This window comes from Calliphora vicina, chromosome 1 (assembly GCF_958450345.1).
Source record: "Calliphora vicina chromosome 1, idCalVici1.1, whole genome shotgun sequence".
In the NCBI taxonomy this organism is placed as follows: Eukaryota; Metazoa; Arthropoda; class Insecta; order Diptera; family Calliphoridae; genus Calliphora; species Calliphora vicina.
Window position 1 is genome coordinate 98,744,443 of NC_088780.1, and position 15,327 is coordinate 98,759,769.

General features: G+C 29.8%; 5 protein-coding genes and 1 pseudogene across 5 annotated transcripts; 3 read left to right on the top strand and 3 right to left on the bottom strand.

Annotated features, from left to right (window-relative positions):
* Positions 1 to 376: 376 nt before the first annotated feature.
* On the bottom strand, positions 377 to 841 carry LOC135963472 (sarcotoxin-1A). The gene is made up of 2 exons (XM_065515330.1): positions 671 to 841; positions 377 to 599 (listed from the first exon to the last, which is right to left on the bottom strand). The coding sequence occupies exons 1-2, from the start codon at positions 767 to 769 to the stop codon at positions 507 to 509; spliced, it is 192 nt and encodes a 63-aa protein (XP_065371402.1). The 5' UTR covers positions 770 to 841; the 3' UTR covers positions 377 to 506.
* Positions 842 to 2,788: 1,947 nt separating this feature from the next.
* On the top strand, positions 2,789 to 3,138 carry LOC135963486 (sarcotoxin-1A). Its single transcript, XM_065515356.1, has 2 exons — positions 2,789 to 2,926; positions 2,998 to 3,138. Exons 1-2 carry the CDS (start codon positions 2,828 to 2,830, stop codon positions 3,088 to 3,090), a joined length of 192 nt encoding a protein of 63 aa, XP_065371428.1. The 5' UTR covers positions 2,789 to 2,827; the 3' UTR covers positions 3,091 to 3,138.
* A 1,949-nt stretch (positions 3,139 to 5,087) lies between these two features.
* On the bottom strand, positions 5,088 to 5,482 carry LOC135963543 (sarcotoxin-1A-like; annotated as a pseudogene).
* Positions 5,483 to 8,211: 2,729 nt separating this feature from the next.
* LOC135963502 (sarcotoxin-1A) lies at positions 8,212 to 8,554 on the top strand. The gene is made up of 2 exons (XM_065515397.1): positions 8,212 to 8,381; positions 8,452 to 8,554. Exons 1-2 carry the CDS (start codon positions 8,283 to 8,285, stop codon positions 8,542 to 8,544), a joined length of 192 nt encoding a protein of 63 aa, XP_065371469.1. The 5' UTR covers positions 8,212 to 8,282; the 3' UTR covers positions 8,545 to 8,554.
* A 2,441-nt stretch (positions 8,555 to 10,995) lies between these two features.
* Positions 10,996 to 11,421, top strand: LOC135963495 (sarcotoxin-1A). The gene is made up of 2 exons (XM_065515385.1): positions 10,996 to 11,146; positions 11,217 to 11,421. Exons 1-2 carry the CDS (start codon positions 11,048 to 11,050, stop codon positions 11,307 to 11,309), a joined length of 192 nt encoding a protein of 63 aa, XP_065371457.1. The 5' UTR covers positions 10,996 to 11,047; the 3' UTR covers positions 11,310 to 11,421.
* A 2,040-nt stretch (positions 11,422 to 13,461) lies between these two features.
* Positions 13,462 to 13,803, bottom strand: LOC135963536 (sarcotoxin-1A). Its single transcript, XM_065515448.1, has 2 exons — positions 13,637 to 13,803; positions 13,462 to 13,564 (listed from the first exon to the last, which is right to left on the bottom strand). The coding sequence occupies exons 1-2, from the start codon at positions 13,733 to 13,735 to the stop codon at positions 13,472 to 13,474; spliced, it is 192 nt and encodes a 63-aa protein (XP_065371520.1). The 5' UTR covers positions 13,736 to 13,803; the 3' UTR covers positions 13,462 to 13,471.
* Positions 13,804 to 15,327: the final 1,524 nt, after the last annotated feature.

Here is a 15,327-nt window from a genome sequence, read left to right on the forward strand (position 1 = left end):
ACATTTATCAATAGAGAATCAGTTGATAAAGCAGAATTTTGATTGAAGCAACCATACATTTGTTATCACTTCCAAAATTTTGAAGCCACAACTGTCACTAAGGTTCGTTCGATTGGCAACAAATTCGATTGCTACTACGAATCTGTTTTCTCTGTATATCTTAGCACCATTTTATCAATCTCAGGTTATAGTTTTTCGTAACGATATCAATACTTCCCATTAATATAATTTATTACTTAATACAAGGAGTTACAGATGAAAAAAATCCAATAAACAACTCTGTTTAGTAGTGCGGTCACATTAAGACTTTCATTATTTCAACCATTTAAATTTATTAATTATCTCCGTAATTATTCCAAATAACTTAATAAAATAATTAAAAATATTTCTAGTTTATTTTTATTTTCAAAATAAATATTAAGTTTAATTAATCTCAATTTCCTAAACTAAATATGACACAAAGTAATACTATTTATATCTAAATGATGATGTGACATTTTTCAGCATTAACCTCTGGCTGTGGCTGCTACATTGGCAGCCTGTTGGGCTACAGCAAGACCTTGTATGGTGGCATCACGGGTATGTTGACCAACACGTTCCTATACAAAAATTATCAAATTTTAAATTAGTATTTAAGAAATATTTAAATTCAGCTCTTAGTAAAACTTACAATTTTCTTGCCAATTTTTTTCAACCATCCCGCCTGACTTTGTCCAGCAAATACAGCCAAGATCAAAGCAACAAAGATGAAGACTTTATGGAAATTCATTTTGATTTTTTTTATTAGGTTTTTGTAGAAATGTTTTGTAGTTAAAGGTTATTTAGCTGATTGCAAACTGTTGCTGACTGCAGCTTTCTTAATGTTTTTTATAGCAAAACATTCATTCTGAAAGATTTTTGTACTTTTTAATGTGTGATGGAGGGGATTTACTTTTAAGACAAAGCTGATAGTATTTTATTTTAGTGATAATGAAATGAGTTTCTTTGGGGATTTATTTTGTTATTGTGATAAATTTTTTGGCGGGAATTATCTTTTACTACAGTTAACAGGAAATAATTTTAGAATTACTATTTTTACTATCTTTATCAATGGGAATTTGAAATAAACAAACATAATTATGTAGTTATGTTGTTTTGATACTAATTTTGTGCAATATAAATGGGGATTTATGTAAACGGTCTTCCAATAGGGAGTTCCGAACTTTGACTTTTGATAGCGGCCATATTGTAGAAGCTACATCTATCAAATTGGCTGCCCTTCAACAACACATGCAAATGATAAAATTGTTTTATAAGAATGTTCTATTCGGGCAACGTTCCGAGCGATTCAATACGCGATAAGGCCAATTTCTTGATGAATGGGTACGTCATCAAACAAAATTGTAGAATTTTGGACGATAACAATCTAATGTTATCCAAGAACATCTAATGCATCCCGAAAGAGTCACCGTTTGGTGTGTATTTTAGACTGGTCATTTATCCACATTTCTTGAGAACAACATTGGCCTGACTTTTTTTTGGCCTGAATTGAATGATATGGACATGGTTTTAACAAGACGGTGCTACGTGGCACACCGAGCATGCCACATAGGACATTCTGCTCGTGCGATTTGGGGCCATGGTCATCTCGCGTGGAGGTGATGTGAACTGGTCACCGAAATCGAACGATTTGAACCGGTTAGATTAATTCTTATGGGGTTTTCTTAAGTCGCATGTCGACACCATAGCGTCCCTTAAAGCCAACATTACTCATATCATCGCTTGAAATTCAGCCAGATTTATGCGGAATCATGGAAAATTTAACATTTCGAATGCGCGCAATCCAGCGAATGCCACGATATTATATTACATACATAATGGCATCGATAGGCCTTTCAAATGAATCGAAAATATTGGTGATATCTCAAACACAATTTGTTTTATTTAAATTTAAAAATATGAAGCGCTGAATGAAAGACCCTTTATATGTTTAGTAGGCAAATATCCCTTAATTTAGAGGGGTAGTAGGATATGCCTCCTAAATCTTGCAAATTTATTGTCTTGATCTATTTCTTTATGGCTATTGTTTAGGGTTATTCCAATATCTGGGATTCCCTTAGGCATTAATATAATAAAAGTATAAAAAACATCACCTTAAATCCAAAAATAAAATTTATTTTAAAACACATCTTATCGCTTATTCATTTAAAAATTTTGTTATTAAAACAATAAGGCTCTTCATAGTTCGAAGTAAAAACATTTGTTTTGTTCATTGAGATGTTAATGCTCTAGGCAGCAGTTGATATATTTTAGTACATTTACTTATTAAATGATTTTTACAGTACAGGCCGTACTGATTTTGTAAAATTTAGTAAATAAATTTAATTAAAAACTGTCTGTTAAAAAACATTTCGTTACCTTAATATAGAAAGGCCCTAAGTCGAAATTTTTTGGCTAATTATGATATATGTTTGAGCAGACCATATATCGAAATAAACGAAAATTTGGGCTTACAAAAAAAAAAACACGAGTTATGTGCTTTCTATATTAAGGTAACGATTAGTAAACTTAAAAAAACTATTAGTATTAATTTTAAAGCCATACAATTAAATACATCAAGTGAATACCCTGTGTTGCTACAAAGAATTCACAAAACCGAGTATCTATGGAATAGTGAGTGAATCCCCTCTTAAAAAAACGACGCACTGATAAGAGAAGAAAGCAGAATAAAATTCCTATAAAAGCCTACCAGACATCTGCAATCATCACTAGTTGAATACAAGCTACTGAACAATACCTTTCAATATTAAATTTGACTCAAATCACTTAAACAAACAAATAAATCAAAATGAATTTCCATAAAGTCTTCATCTTTGTTGCCTTGATCTTGGCTGTGTTTGCTGGACAAAGTCAGGCTGGTTGGTTGAAAAAAATTGGCAAGAAAATTGTAAGTTTTAATAAGAATTTAAATTTAAATATTTCTTAAATACTAATTTAAAATTTGTTCATTTTGTATAGGAACGTGTTGGTCAGCATACCCGTGATGCCACGATACAGGGACTTGCTGTAGCCCAACAGGCAGCTAATGTGGCTGCCACAGCCAGAGGATAATTTTACTATTAGACATTCAGTTATTATTAAGACTAATATTTTGAGGAATTATTTTAAGAAACTATTTATTTGGAAATTTATTTTTTAAGACTTTTAAATAAAAAATATTTATAAAAAATTAACTAAATATTGAATATAAGCCACTCTTAATTTTATTTGTAGCAGTACTATCCTTCAAACAAAAAAGGATTTCATATTTTCGGGAATATTTTGTTGATCATGTTGATTGATTTTGGAGATCATGTGTTATTAATAAAATTAAATAATATTTCAAGACTTATGCATTTAAAATGTTATTCAACATCCGATTTCCTATTTGTGTGGCAAAGTTTCCAATCACAGAGAAAACTTTTTCGTTTATCACAGATATTGGATTTAGAGCCAGATGTTGTATTATAACGACAATCTAAATTTTAAAAACGCTTGAAAAGAATTTTAGCTTTTGGTATTAGATTTTTGGGGTTTTTCTGTTTTATTCATTGCATTTTGAAACTTGTGACTCGGAATCATCATCATCATCATCATCGCTATGAGCTGATCCTTAATAGGGTTTAAAACATAATATTTCCAAATGTGTTCAAACGTTCAAAAGAAAAACATGAAAAATCTCCTACACTCTTAAGACATGCGACATTGTGCAACTTTTCCTATCCCTTTTGCTTCTCTACACTTCTACCCAAAAAGTTCCTGCGATAGGCTATTAGAGCTGGAAAAGTGGAATGATATCGCATGTTTTGCTTTTGAATGAGATAATTTTTTTAAAAAAACGAGCTTAATTGTTTTTAATTTTTCTATAAAATGTGTTTCAAAAAGTTTATAATATTTTGAAATATTTAGTAAGAACTGGCTTCAGAAATGACTAATAAGAAATGTTTAAATTGATATAGACATGCACCGTACTTCAGGCAATGGTAGAAAATGTTTCAAAAATTTAGTTTTTCATAAAGGTGGTCGCTCTGCCGTTATTAACTATATAATATCCTATTAACTTTTAATGTATTTAAATTATATATAGGGCCAAACAAAAATTGTATTTCTTTTATAAACTGGGCTTTTACTTTTTTGAATGTTCATAAATCTGAAAATGTTCATTAAAATTGCCCATGTAAAGTCTGAGGAGGGTTGTATTCCCAAAATTTTTATTCATTTACGTTAAGTTTTCCTTCAGAAACATGTAGCGCAAAGAAATTGTTTTCTATAAGATAAATAATATGAATACATTTCTCGGTAAAGCTTTAAAAATATGCTCTATTTTTTACATTTTATTAGACATTTTATCCGAAATATATTTGATGACTATGTGCTTTTTAAAGATATCTAAAATCTTTAACGAGTTACTAAATTATTTGCAAAATAAAACGTTTATAAACCACAGTACGTTACCTATCAAAAACCGCTACCAAAATAATCGAAAATATCCTGTAAACCACCGTTACCGCTATTCTATAAATAATTTGAAATTAAGACAAGTGTGAGCCATATATGCAGCAGTGCTGAATCTAATTATTCTTTAAGAAATATTATTTTCCTTCAAGAATTTAATTCCAACGTATTTAAAATACATTGAGGGCTCTCAATTTATTTATAAGTGATTTGACTTCATACAGAGAAAATAGGTTATTAATTCTATATTTATTGTTTATCATTCATTAATTGTATTAGTCAATATCATCCTTGTTTTTCTCAATTTTATATATGTATCTTAGCTTTTTTTTAGACATATTACAATAACATATATATAAGTTCAAGGCTTGAGTTGAGTTTATCATTTAAAACTCCATAATCTATGTTTCTTTTTTATAAAGTCGGTCGAACTAAATTGAAAATGTAGCCTAATTTCGAGAAAAATCCTCAAGTAAGGATAAATATACTAATCATATAACAGTAGTTACCGTTCTCTATTGATACGGATACTACAAATCAATCAAATTAAATATTACTTTATTTAAACCATTTAAAATATTTAATGCTTCTTATTTTATACAATAATTAAAAAATTTAATTTGTTTATTTATTTTACTTTTATTTCCAAATAAATATTAACTTTAATTAATCTCAATTTCCTAAACTAAATAAGTATGACACAAAATAATACTATTTAAATCTAAATGATGATGATGTGATATATTTCTGCATTAACCTCTGGCTGTGGCTGCTACATTGGCAGCCTGTTGGGCTACAGCAAGACCTTGTATGGTGGCATCACGGGTATGTTGACCAACACGTTCCTGTACAAAATGAACAAAATTTTAAATTAGTATTTAAGAAATATTTAAATTTAAATTCTTATTAAAACTTACAATTTTCTTGCCAATTTTTTTCAACCTGGACTTTGTCCAGCAAAAACAGCCAAGATCAAGGCAATAAAGATGAAGACTTTATGGAAATTCATTTTGATTTGTTTAAGATTTATAAGAATATGTTCTAGTTAAAGGTTATTTAGCTGATTGCAAACTGTTCTTGACTGCAGCTTTCACAGCGCCTTTTATAGCAAAAGATTAATTTTTGATTTTTGATGATTTTGGTACTTTTTGTGTGTGATAGAGGGGATTTACTTACTTTCAAGAAAAAGCTGATAGTATTTTATTTCAGTGATAATGAAATGTGTTTGGGTTTTTTTGCGCTTGAGTTTTTTTTTGGAGGGAATTATTTTTACTACTTTTACTACAACTATCAATGTAAACATTTATGGGCATTTAAAATGTTATAATTAGTTTATTTTAATACACTTGGAAAAAAGTATGGGAAATTGAAGTCGCATTTTTGAATGTACTTAGCTTGGTCGATCGCAATAGTAATGGATATCAATATGTATTGTATGGAAATATTCTTCATATTAAGACACAATTTCTCAAAATGCCTGCTCTAGTAGATAATGAGATGAATATAGGAATGACAAGAAAGAGAGCTATATTATATACCCATCACCAAAGTGTACTTTAGGATAAGATTGAAAATATTTTTAGCTTTGAAAAAACAGGCTATCAATTCCGATATCTACTAGGATGGGTCAAAAAATCCTTGCCTTTTTAAATGAAACACAAGTTATTTATTTTTCAACATTGTGCTCTATGCATTTTCTCCAACGATTCTCCAATTTTTTTTATCCCTTCCAATAAATAAGATTTGTCGATGTCATTAAAATAAGTATTTTTTGTGTAATGATTTCATAAATCTCTTTCCGCCGAAAAATTTTCTTCAGGTTCGAAAACCAGAAATAGTCTGTAAATCCGGGGAAGTGGTGTAGTCTAATTCATGGATTTTTGCCATGGAAATTGCACATGTGTGTACCCGATTGTGAGCAAACGCGCAGCCATTTTACGTAAAGCTTTCTCATACACAAGTGATCATTCCAAATTGAAACCACTGAACCATGTGAGATGTCTATGGCTTCCACAACACCATATTGTGATTTTTTTAATTGTTTCGCGCAACAAATTTCCTAAGCTATATTCGGTTGTCCAAGATCTCTTGCAAACATTATATATTTGTTCCTTAATATATTTAAATAACTCAGTTATTTACATATTTAGGAAAATAAGACACGATTTCCTTTCTACTAATATTAAATTAGCGGGGTGGTAGAAGAAATCTACTATATCTTGTAAATTTATTATCTTGATATATTTCTTTATGGTCATATCTTGGTTTTATTCCAACATCTATGGATCTTAGGCATTATAATACAATAAAAGTAAAAAAAAACTGAATATAAGTACATATAAAAACCACCACTTTAAATCCAAAAATAAAATTTATTTTAAAACACATCTTATCGCTTATTCATTTATAAATTTTGTTAAAAAAAACAATTATGCTATTCATAGTTCGAAGTAAATACATTTGTTTAGCTCATTGAGATGTTGTTTGGCAACAGTTTACATATTTTAGAACTCATAGAACTTAAGAAAGGGTTAACCATAGACAATAACTAGATAGGTAACTGAGAGCCAAAAACCTAAGTCTGTTGTCAAAAACCTAATTCATGAGAATGTATTGCATGTATTTTGTTATTGTATCACCCGTATGTGTGAAAAGATAGTAATTATTCAATATATATTACTCTCTCCTTCCGTTCTATGTGTGTATTCTATGTGGTTAACTGTCATACTGCGCTCACTTTGGGGCATTTATGATCAGTATGCTCTGGCAAATCATCATGAATATATTTGAACAAAACTATCAAATTATCTAAATTTACTTTGAAAATCAGTCATCGATTCGCGCAACTTATAAACGAATATTTTATAGCAAAATTGTATTCAGCGATGAGGCTCATTTTTGGCTTAATCCAAAACCGACCCTACAGACTCTACTACATCTAGAAAAATGCACCGTTTTGTGCGGTTTACACGCTGGTGGACCTCGGACCTCATTTCTTTAAAAATTAAGCCGGAGCTCGTCTTACGGTCAACGGAGATAGTTACCGAAACATGATCAAGAATTTTTTTTATTTTAAAAAATGGATTACTTGATCCGGGCGAGATGTGATTTCCACATACATACGTCGACCGTTTGGCGATAATTTGATTTCGAGAAATGGGTCTGTCAATTGGCCTCCAAGGTCGTGCGATTTGACACCTCTCGATTATTTCCTGTGGAGCCACTTGAAGCCACTGGTTTATGCTGATAAACCAGAAACAATTGAAGCCGTTGAGGCCAACATTGTTCGTGACATATTCTCGATTTTGATAATAATTTTTAATAAAAATATTTTTTTTTAATAAAAATTAAAATTTTTGTATTATTTTTACAATTTCAAATTTGATTGGGCTGAAAAAACACACTTAATAATTTTTAGAGTAGTCCTTTGACCGACCTGTGATGTTTAGCAAATTACATATAATATATTTTCTAATTTGTCAAATTTGGAATGCTACAATCTTGTAAAACATTTTTAATTTCAACTTTAAAAAATTGCCAATAGTAATGATATTAAAACTAAACAATCAAATCTTTATATGAATACCCTGTATTGATACAAAGAATTTACAAAGCTGAGTATCAATGGACTAGTGAGTGAGTGAATCCCCTCTTAAAAATGTGCGACGCACTGATAAGAGGAGAAAGCAGAATACAATTCCTATAAAAGCCTACCTGACATCTGCAATCATCACTAGTTGAATACAAGCTACTGAACAATACATTTTAATATTAAATTTGACTCAAATCACTTAAACAAATAAATCAAAATGAATTTCCATAAAGTCTTCATCTTTGTTGCCTTGATCTTGGCGGTTTTTGCTGGACAAAGTCAGGCTGGTTGGTTGAAAAAAATTGGCAAGAAAATTGTAAGTTTTACTAAGAGCTGAATTTAAATATTTCTTAAATACTAATTTAAAATTTATTCATTTTGTATAGGAACGTGTTGGTCAACATACACGTGATGCCACCATACAGGGACTTGCTGTAGCCCAACAGGCTGCTAATGTGGCTGCCACTGCCAGAGGATAATGTTACTATTTTGACATTCAATTATTATTAAGACTTATATTTTGAGGAAACTATTTTAAGAAACTATTTATTTGGAATTTTATTTTTAAGACTTTTGAATAAAAATTTTTTATAAAAAAAATTAACTACATAAATATTGAATATAAGCCACTCTTAATTTTATTTATCGCAGTACTATGCTTCGAACAAAAAAGGGTTTGGGATTTCCGGGAATATTTTGTTTACACATTACAAAGTTTCCAGTCACAGAGAAAACTCTTTCGTTTACCACAGATGTCGGATTAAGAGCCAGATGTTGTATTATAACAACAATCTAAATTTTTAAAACGATTTTTAGCTTTTGATATTAGATTTTTGGGGTTTTCTGTTTTATTAACTGAATTTTGTAACTTGTGACTCGGAATCATGATCATCGCTATGAGCTGATCATTAATATGGTATAAAACATAATATTTCCAATTGTATTCAAACGTTCAAATGAAAAATATGAAAAATCTCCTACAGTCTTAAGATATGCGAAATTTTGCAACTTTTCCTACCCCTTTTGCTTCTCTACACTTCTACCCAACGAACCAAAATGTTCCTGCGATAGGCTCTTAGAGCTGGAAAAGTGGAATGATGTCGCATGATTTAAGATTGTAGGAGATTTTTCATGTTTTGCTTTTGAATGAGATAAGTTTTGATAAAAAATTGAGCTTAATTGTTTCAAAAAGTTTATAATATTTTGAAATATTTGGTAAGAACAGGCTTCAGAAATGACTAATTGGAAATGTTTAAATCATTGGTAGGCAAAAAGAGGCATTTAATTTGTGTGCTCTTTTGGGTAAAAAATAAAATATCTACAACAACATCAAGAAACTGAATGAAAAGTGTGTATTTTTACGCTCTTTTGTTCACATTCGGGTTGTTTGACGAAAATCATCGTAACCTGAACAATATGAACGCCTACCATGGGTTTAAATTGATATATACATGCACACTACTTTAGACAATGGTAGAAAATGTTTCAAAAATTTATTTACCGTATAATATCTTATTAACTTTTAATGTATTTAAATTATATATATTGTCAACCAAAAATTGTATTTCTTTTATAATATGGGCTTTAAATTGTTTGAAATTTATTGATAAATCTGAAATTGTTCTTCAATATTGACCAAGTTTGGTAAGGGGCGGTTCTATTTCCTTAAATATTTATTTTATACGCATTTACGTCAAGTTTTCTTTTAGAAACAATTACAAAATATGTACAACCCGAAGAAATTGTTTTCTATAGGATATATTATATGAATACCTTCATTTTTCTGGCAGTCTTCAGTCACAGAGAATGTTCATTCCTTTTTCGCCAGCATTGCATTGTAAAGATAATTTAAATTTTTAAAACATTTCAACCGATTTTAAGTTGATATTAGATTTTTGGGGTTTCTGCAATATTAATTGCATTTTGTAACTTGTTTTAAAAACAAATATATGATTTATTTTTAGCATTTCTATGCGAACAATTTAAACAAAATCTGGGATTTAATGGAAAATAAGCTCAATCTGTGAACACTCATATTTTATACCAAAAATCGATAATAACATCGTAAATACTGGGATTTAAGAGAAAATAAACTCAGTCTGTGATCATTCATATTTCATTTTGAGTATAAAAACTTCAAATATTTTAAATCGATAATAATTTTTTAGCAGGTGTGGTGGAGGTATATATAAGTTTGTCATTCCTACATTTGGCGATCCCATAAAGTATATATATTCTGGATCGTTATAGACAGTGGAGTTGATATACCCGTATCCGTCTGCATGTTAAAATCAACTTTACGAAGTCCTTAAATAACATCCTTACTTGATTCATACATCTGTTATATTCCCGGTTCGATTACTATTTAAATTCGGGAAAATCGGCATACAAATGGCTGAGATATAAGCTTATCGATTTATTTTTTTTTTGTATCTATATTTGGATTATTAAGTAATTAACGACGTATGTAACGCCATAGTAATTCAGAACTACAATGGGTCAAAATCGGGAAAAATAACCCGAGGTTTCTTATCTACTAGAGCTGAAATTTTGAGAAATTGTGTCTTAATATGAAGTATATTTTCATTTTAGATGTTTTAGTGACTACGGTTTTGTGGTCTCATGCAACATGTTCAATTTCTGTTACTTTTTTGTAAATGTATAATAAGGAACTAGACATTTAAAATGCCCATAAATGTTAACATTGATAATTGTAGTAAAAGTAGTAAAAATAATTCCCTCCAAAAAATAACACAAGCGCAAAAAAACCCAAACACATTTCATTATCACTGAAATAAAATACTATCAGCTTTTTCTTGAAAGTAAGTAAATCCCCTCTATCACACACAAAAAGTACCAAAATCATCAAAAATTAATCTTTTGCTATAAAAGTCGCTGTGAATGCTGCAATCAACAACAGTTTGCAATCAGCTAAAGAACCTTTAACTAGAACATATTTTTATAAATCTTAAACAAATCAAAATGAATTTCCATAAAGTCTTCATCTTTGTTGCCTTGATCTTGGCTGTTTTTGCTGGACAAAGTCAGGCAGGTTGGTTGAAAAAAATTGGCAAGAAAATTGTAAGTTTTACTAAGAGCTGAATTTAAATATTTCTTAAATACTAATTTAAAATTTGTTCATTTTGTATAGGAACGTGTTGGTCAACATACCCGTGATGCCACCATACAAGGTCTTGCTGTTGCCCAACAGGCAGCCAATGTAGCAGCCACAGCCAGAGGCTAATGCAGAAATATATCACATCATCATTTAGATTTAAATAGTATTATTTTGTGTCATACTTATTTAGTTTAAGAAATTGAGATTAATTAAACTTAATATTTATTTGGAAATAAAAGTAAAATAAAAAAGCAAAAAAATATTTTTAATTATTGTATAAAATAAGAATCATTAAATATTTTAAATGGTTTAAATAAAGTAATATTTAATTTGTTTTAAAATTATTTCTGAAAATATAGAACTCAATATCTGTTCAAGACTCTTTGTAATATCCGTATCAATAGAGAACGGTAACTACTGTTATATGATTAGTATATTTATCCTTTAATTGAGGATTTTTCTCGAAATTAGGCTACATTTTCAATTGAGTTCGACCGACTTCATAAAGAAAGCTCAGAGATTATGGAGTTTTAAATGATAAACTCAACTCAAACGCTAGAACTTATATAAATGTTATTGTAATATGTCTAAAAAAAAGCTAAGATATATAAAATTGAGAAAAACAAGGATGATATTGACTAATACAATTAATGAATGATAAACAATAAATATAGAATTAATAACCTATTTTCTCTGTATGAAGTCAAATAACCTAGAAATAAATTGAGAGCCCTCAATGGATTTTAAATACGTTGGAATTAAGTTCTTGAAGGAAAATAATATTTCTTAAAGAATAATAAGATTCAGCACTGCCGCATATATGGCTCACACTTGTCTTAATTTCAAATTATTTATAGAATAGTGGTAAGGGTGGTTTAGAGGTAATGATATTTTCGATTATTTTGGTAGCGGTATTTGAGAGGTAACGTACTGTGGTTTATAAACGTTTTATTTTGGAAATAATTTAGTAACTCGTTAAAGATTTTAGATATCTTTAAAAAACACATAGTCATCAATTATATTTCGGATAAAATGTAAAAAATAGAGCATATTTTTAAAGCTTTACCGAGAAATGTATTCATATTATTTATCTTATAGAAAACAATTTCTTTGCGCTACATGTTTCTGAAGGAAAACTTAACGTAAATGAATAAAAATTTTGGGAATACAACCCTCCTCAGTCCTTACATGTGCAATTTTAATGAACATTTTCAGATTTATGAACAACTTTCAAAACAGTAAAAGCCCAGTTTATAAAAGAAATACAATTTTTGGTTGACCCTATATATAATTTAAATACATTAAAAGTTAATAGGATATTATATGGTTAATAACGGCAGAGCGACCACCTTTATGAAAAACTAAATTTTTCATAAAGGTGGTCGGGTGCATGTCTATATCAATTTAAACATTTCTTATTAGTCATTTTTGAAGCCAGTTCTTACTAAATATTTCAAAATATTATAAACTTTTTGAAACACATTTTATAGACAAATTAAAAACAATTAAGCTCCTTTTTTATAAAAAATTATCTCATTCAAAAGCAAAACATGAAATATCTCCCACAATCTTAAGCCATGCGATATCATTCCACTTTTCCAGCTCTAATAGCCTATCGCAGGAACTTTTTGGGTAGAAGAGTAGAGAAGCAAAAGGGATAGGAAAAGTTGCACAATTTCGCATGGCTTAAGAGTGTAGGAGATTTTCCATGTTTTTCTTTTGAACACATTTGGAAATATTATGTTTTAAACCTTATAAAGGATCAGCTCATAGTGATGATGATAATGTTTCCGAGTCACAAGTTACAAAATGCAATTAATTAAACAGAAAAACCCCAAAAATCTAATATCAAAAGCTAAAAATCTTTTCAAGCGTTTTTAAAATTTAGATTGTCGTTATAATACAACATCTGGCTCTAAATCCAATATCTGTGGTAAACGAAAAAGTTTTCTCTGTGACTGGAAACTTTGCCACACAAATGAGAAATCGGATGTTGAATAACATTTTAAATACATAAGTCTATGAAATATTATTTAATTTTATTAGTAACAAATGATCTCCAAATGTGTAAACAAAATATTCCCGGAAATATTAAATCCTCTTTTGTTTGAAGCATAGTACTGCGACAAATAAAATTAAGAGTGGTTTATATTCAATATTTAGTTAATTTTTTTATAAATATTTTTTATTTAAAAGTCTTAAAAATTAAATTTCCAAATAAATAGTTTCTTAAAATAGTTTTCTCAAAATATAAGTCTTAATAATAATTGAATGTCAAAATAGTAAAATTATCCTCTAGCAGTGGCTGCTACATTGGCAGCCTGTTGGGCTACAGCAAGACCTTGTATCGTGGCATCACGGGTATGTTGACCAACACGTTCCTATACAAAAATGATCAAATTTTAAATTAGTATTTAAGAAATATTTAAATTTAAATTCTTATTAAAACTTACAATTTTCTTGCCAATTTTTTTCAACCAACCAGCCTGACTTTGTCCAGCAAAAACAGCCAAGATCAAGGCAACAAAGATGAAGACTTTATGGAAATTCATTTTGATTTATTTGTTTAAGTGATTTGAGTCAAATTTAATATTGGAAGGTATTGTTCAGTAGCTTGTATTCAACTAGTGATGATTGCAGATGTCTGGTAGGCTTTTATAGGAATTGTATTCTGCTTTCTACTCTTATCAGTGCGTCGTACACTTTTAAGAGGGGATTCACTCAGTCTTCCATTGATATTCAGCTTTGTGAATTCTTTGTAGCAACACAGGGTATTCACTTGATGTATTTAATTGTATAGCTTTAATATTAATTTTAATACTTTTTTAAGTTTACTTATCGTTACCTTAATAAAGAAGGCCTTAACTCGTGTTTTGAAAGCCCAAATTTTCGTTTATTTCGATATAGGGTCTGCTCATACATATATAATAATTAGCCAAAAAATTTCGACTTAGGGCCTTTCTATATTAAGGTAGCGAAATGTTTTTTAACAGACAGTTTTTAATTTTTAATTAAATTTATTTACTAAATTTTACAAAATCAGTACGGTCTGTACTGTAAAAACCATTTAAAAAGTAAAGGTACTAAAATATGTAAACTGCTTAACATCTCAGTGAACAAAACAAATGTTTTTACTGCGAACTATAAAGAGCCTTATTGTTTTAATAACAAAATTTATAAATGAATAAGCGATAAGATGGGTTTTAAAATAAATTTTATTTTTTGATTTAATATAATAAAAGTATAATAAACACCATACTTTTATTCTATTAATACCTAAGGGAATCCCTAGATATTGGAATAACCCTTAACAATAGCCATAAAGAAATAGATCAAGACAATAAATTTGCAAGATTTAGGAGGCATATCCTACTACCCCTCTAAATTAAGGGATATTTGCCTACTAAACATATAAAGGGTCTTTCATTCAGCGCTTCATATTTTTAAATTCAAATAAAACAAATTGTGTTTGAGATATCACCAACATTTTTGATTCATTTGAAAGGCCTATCGATGCCATTATGTATGTAATATAACACCGTGGCATTCGCTGGATGGCTCGCATACGAAATGTTCAATTTTCCATGATTCCGCATAAATGTGGCTGAATTTGAGCGATGACATCGGTAATATTGGTTTTGGGGGACGCTGCGACTATAGAAAACCCCATAAGAATAAATCTAACCGGGTTAAGTCAGTACACATCACCTTCACACGAGATGACTATGACCCCAAATCGCTCGAGCAGAATGTCCAATGTGGCATGCTCGGTGTGCCACGTAGCGTCGTCTTGTTAAAACTAAATGTCGTTGGTGTCCATATCATGCAATTCAAGCAAAAAAAATTGGTAGTCATCGACTTAAAGAGCTCACCGTTGACGGCGATGGCCAGGCCAATGTTGTTCGCAAGAAATGTGGATAAACGACGCTACCAGACTAACAAATACACAGTGACTAATATTGACTCTTTAGACATGAATTAGATGCTCTTGGATATCATGTGGATTGTTATTGTCTCAAATTATACAATTTTCTTTGATGATGTACCCATTCATCTAGAAATTGGCCTTATCGCGTATTGAATCGCTCGGATAAAACAATTTTATCATTTACATGTATTGTGAAGGGCAGCCAATTCGACAGAT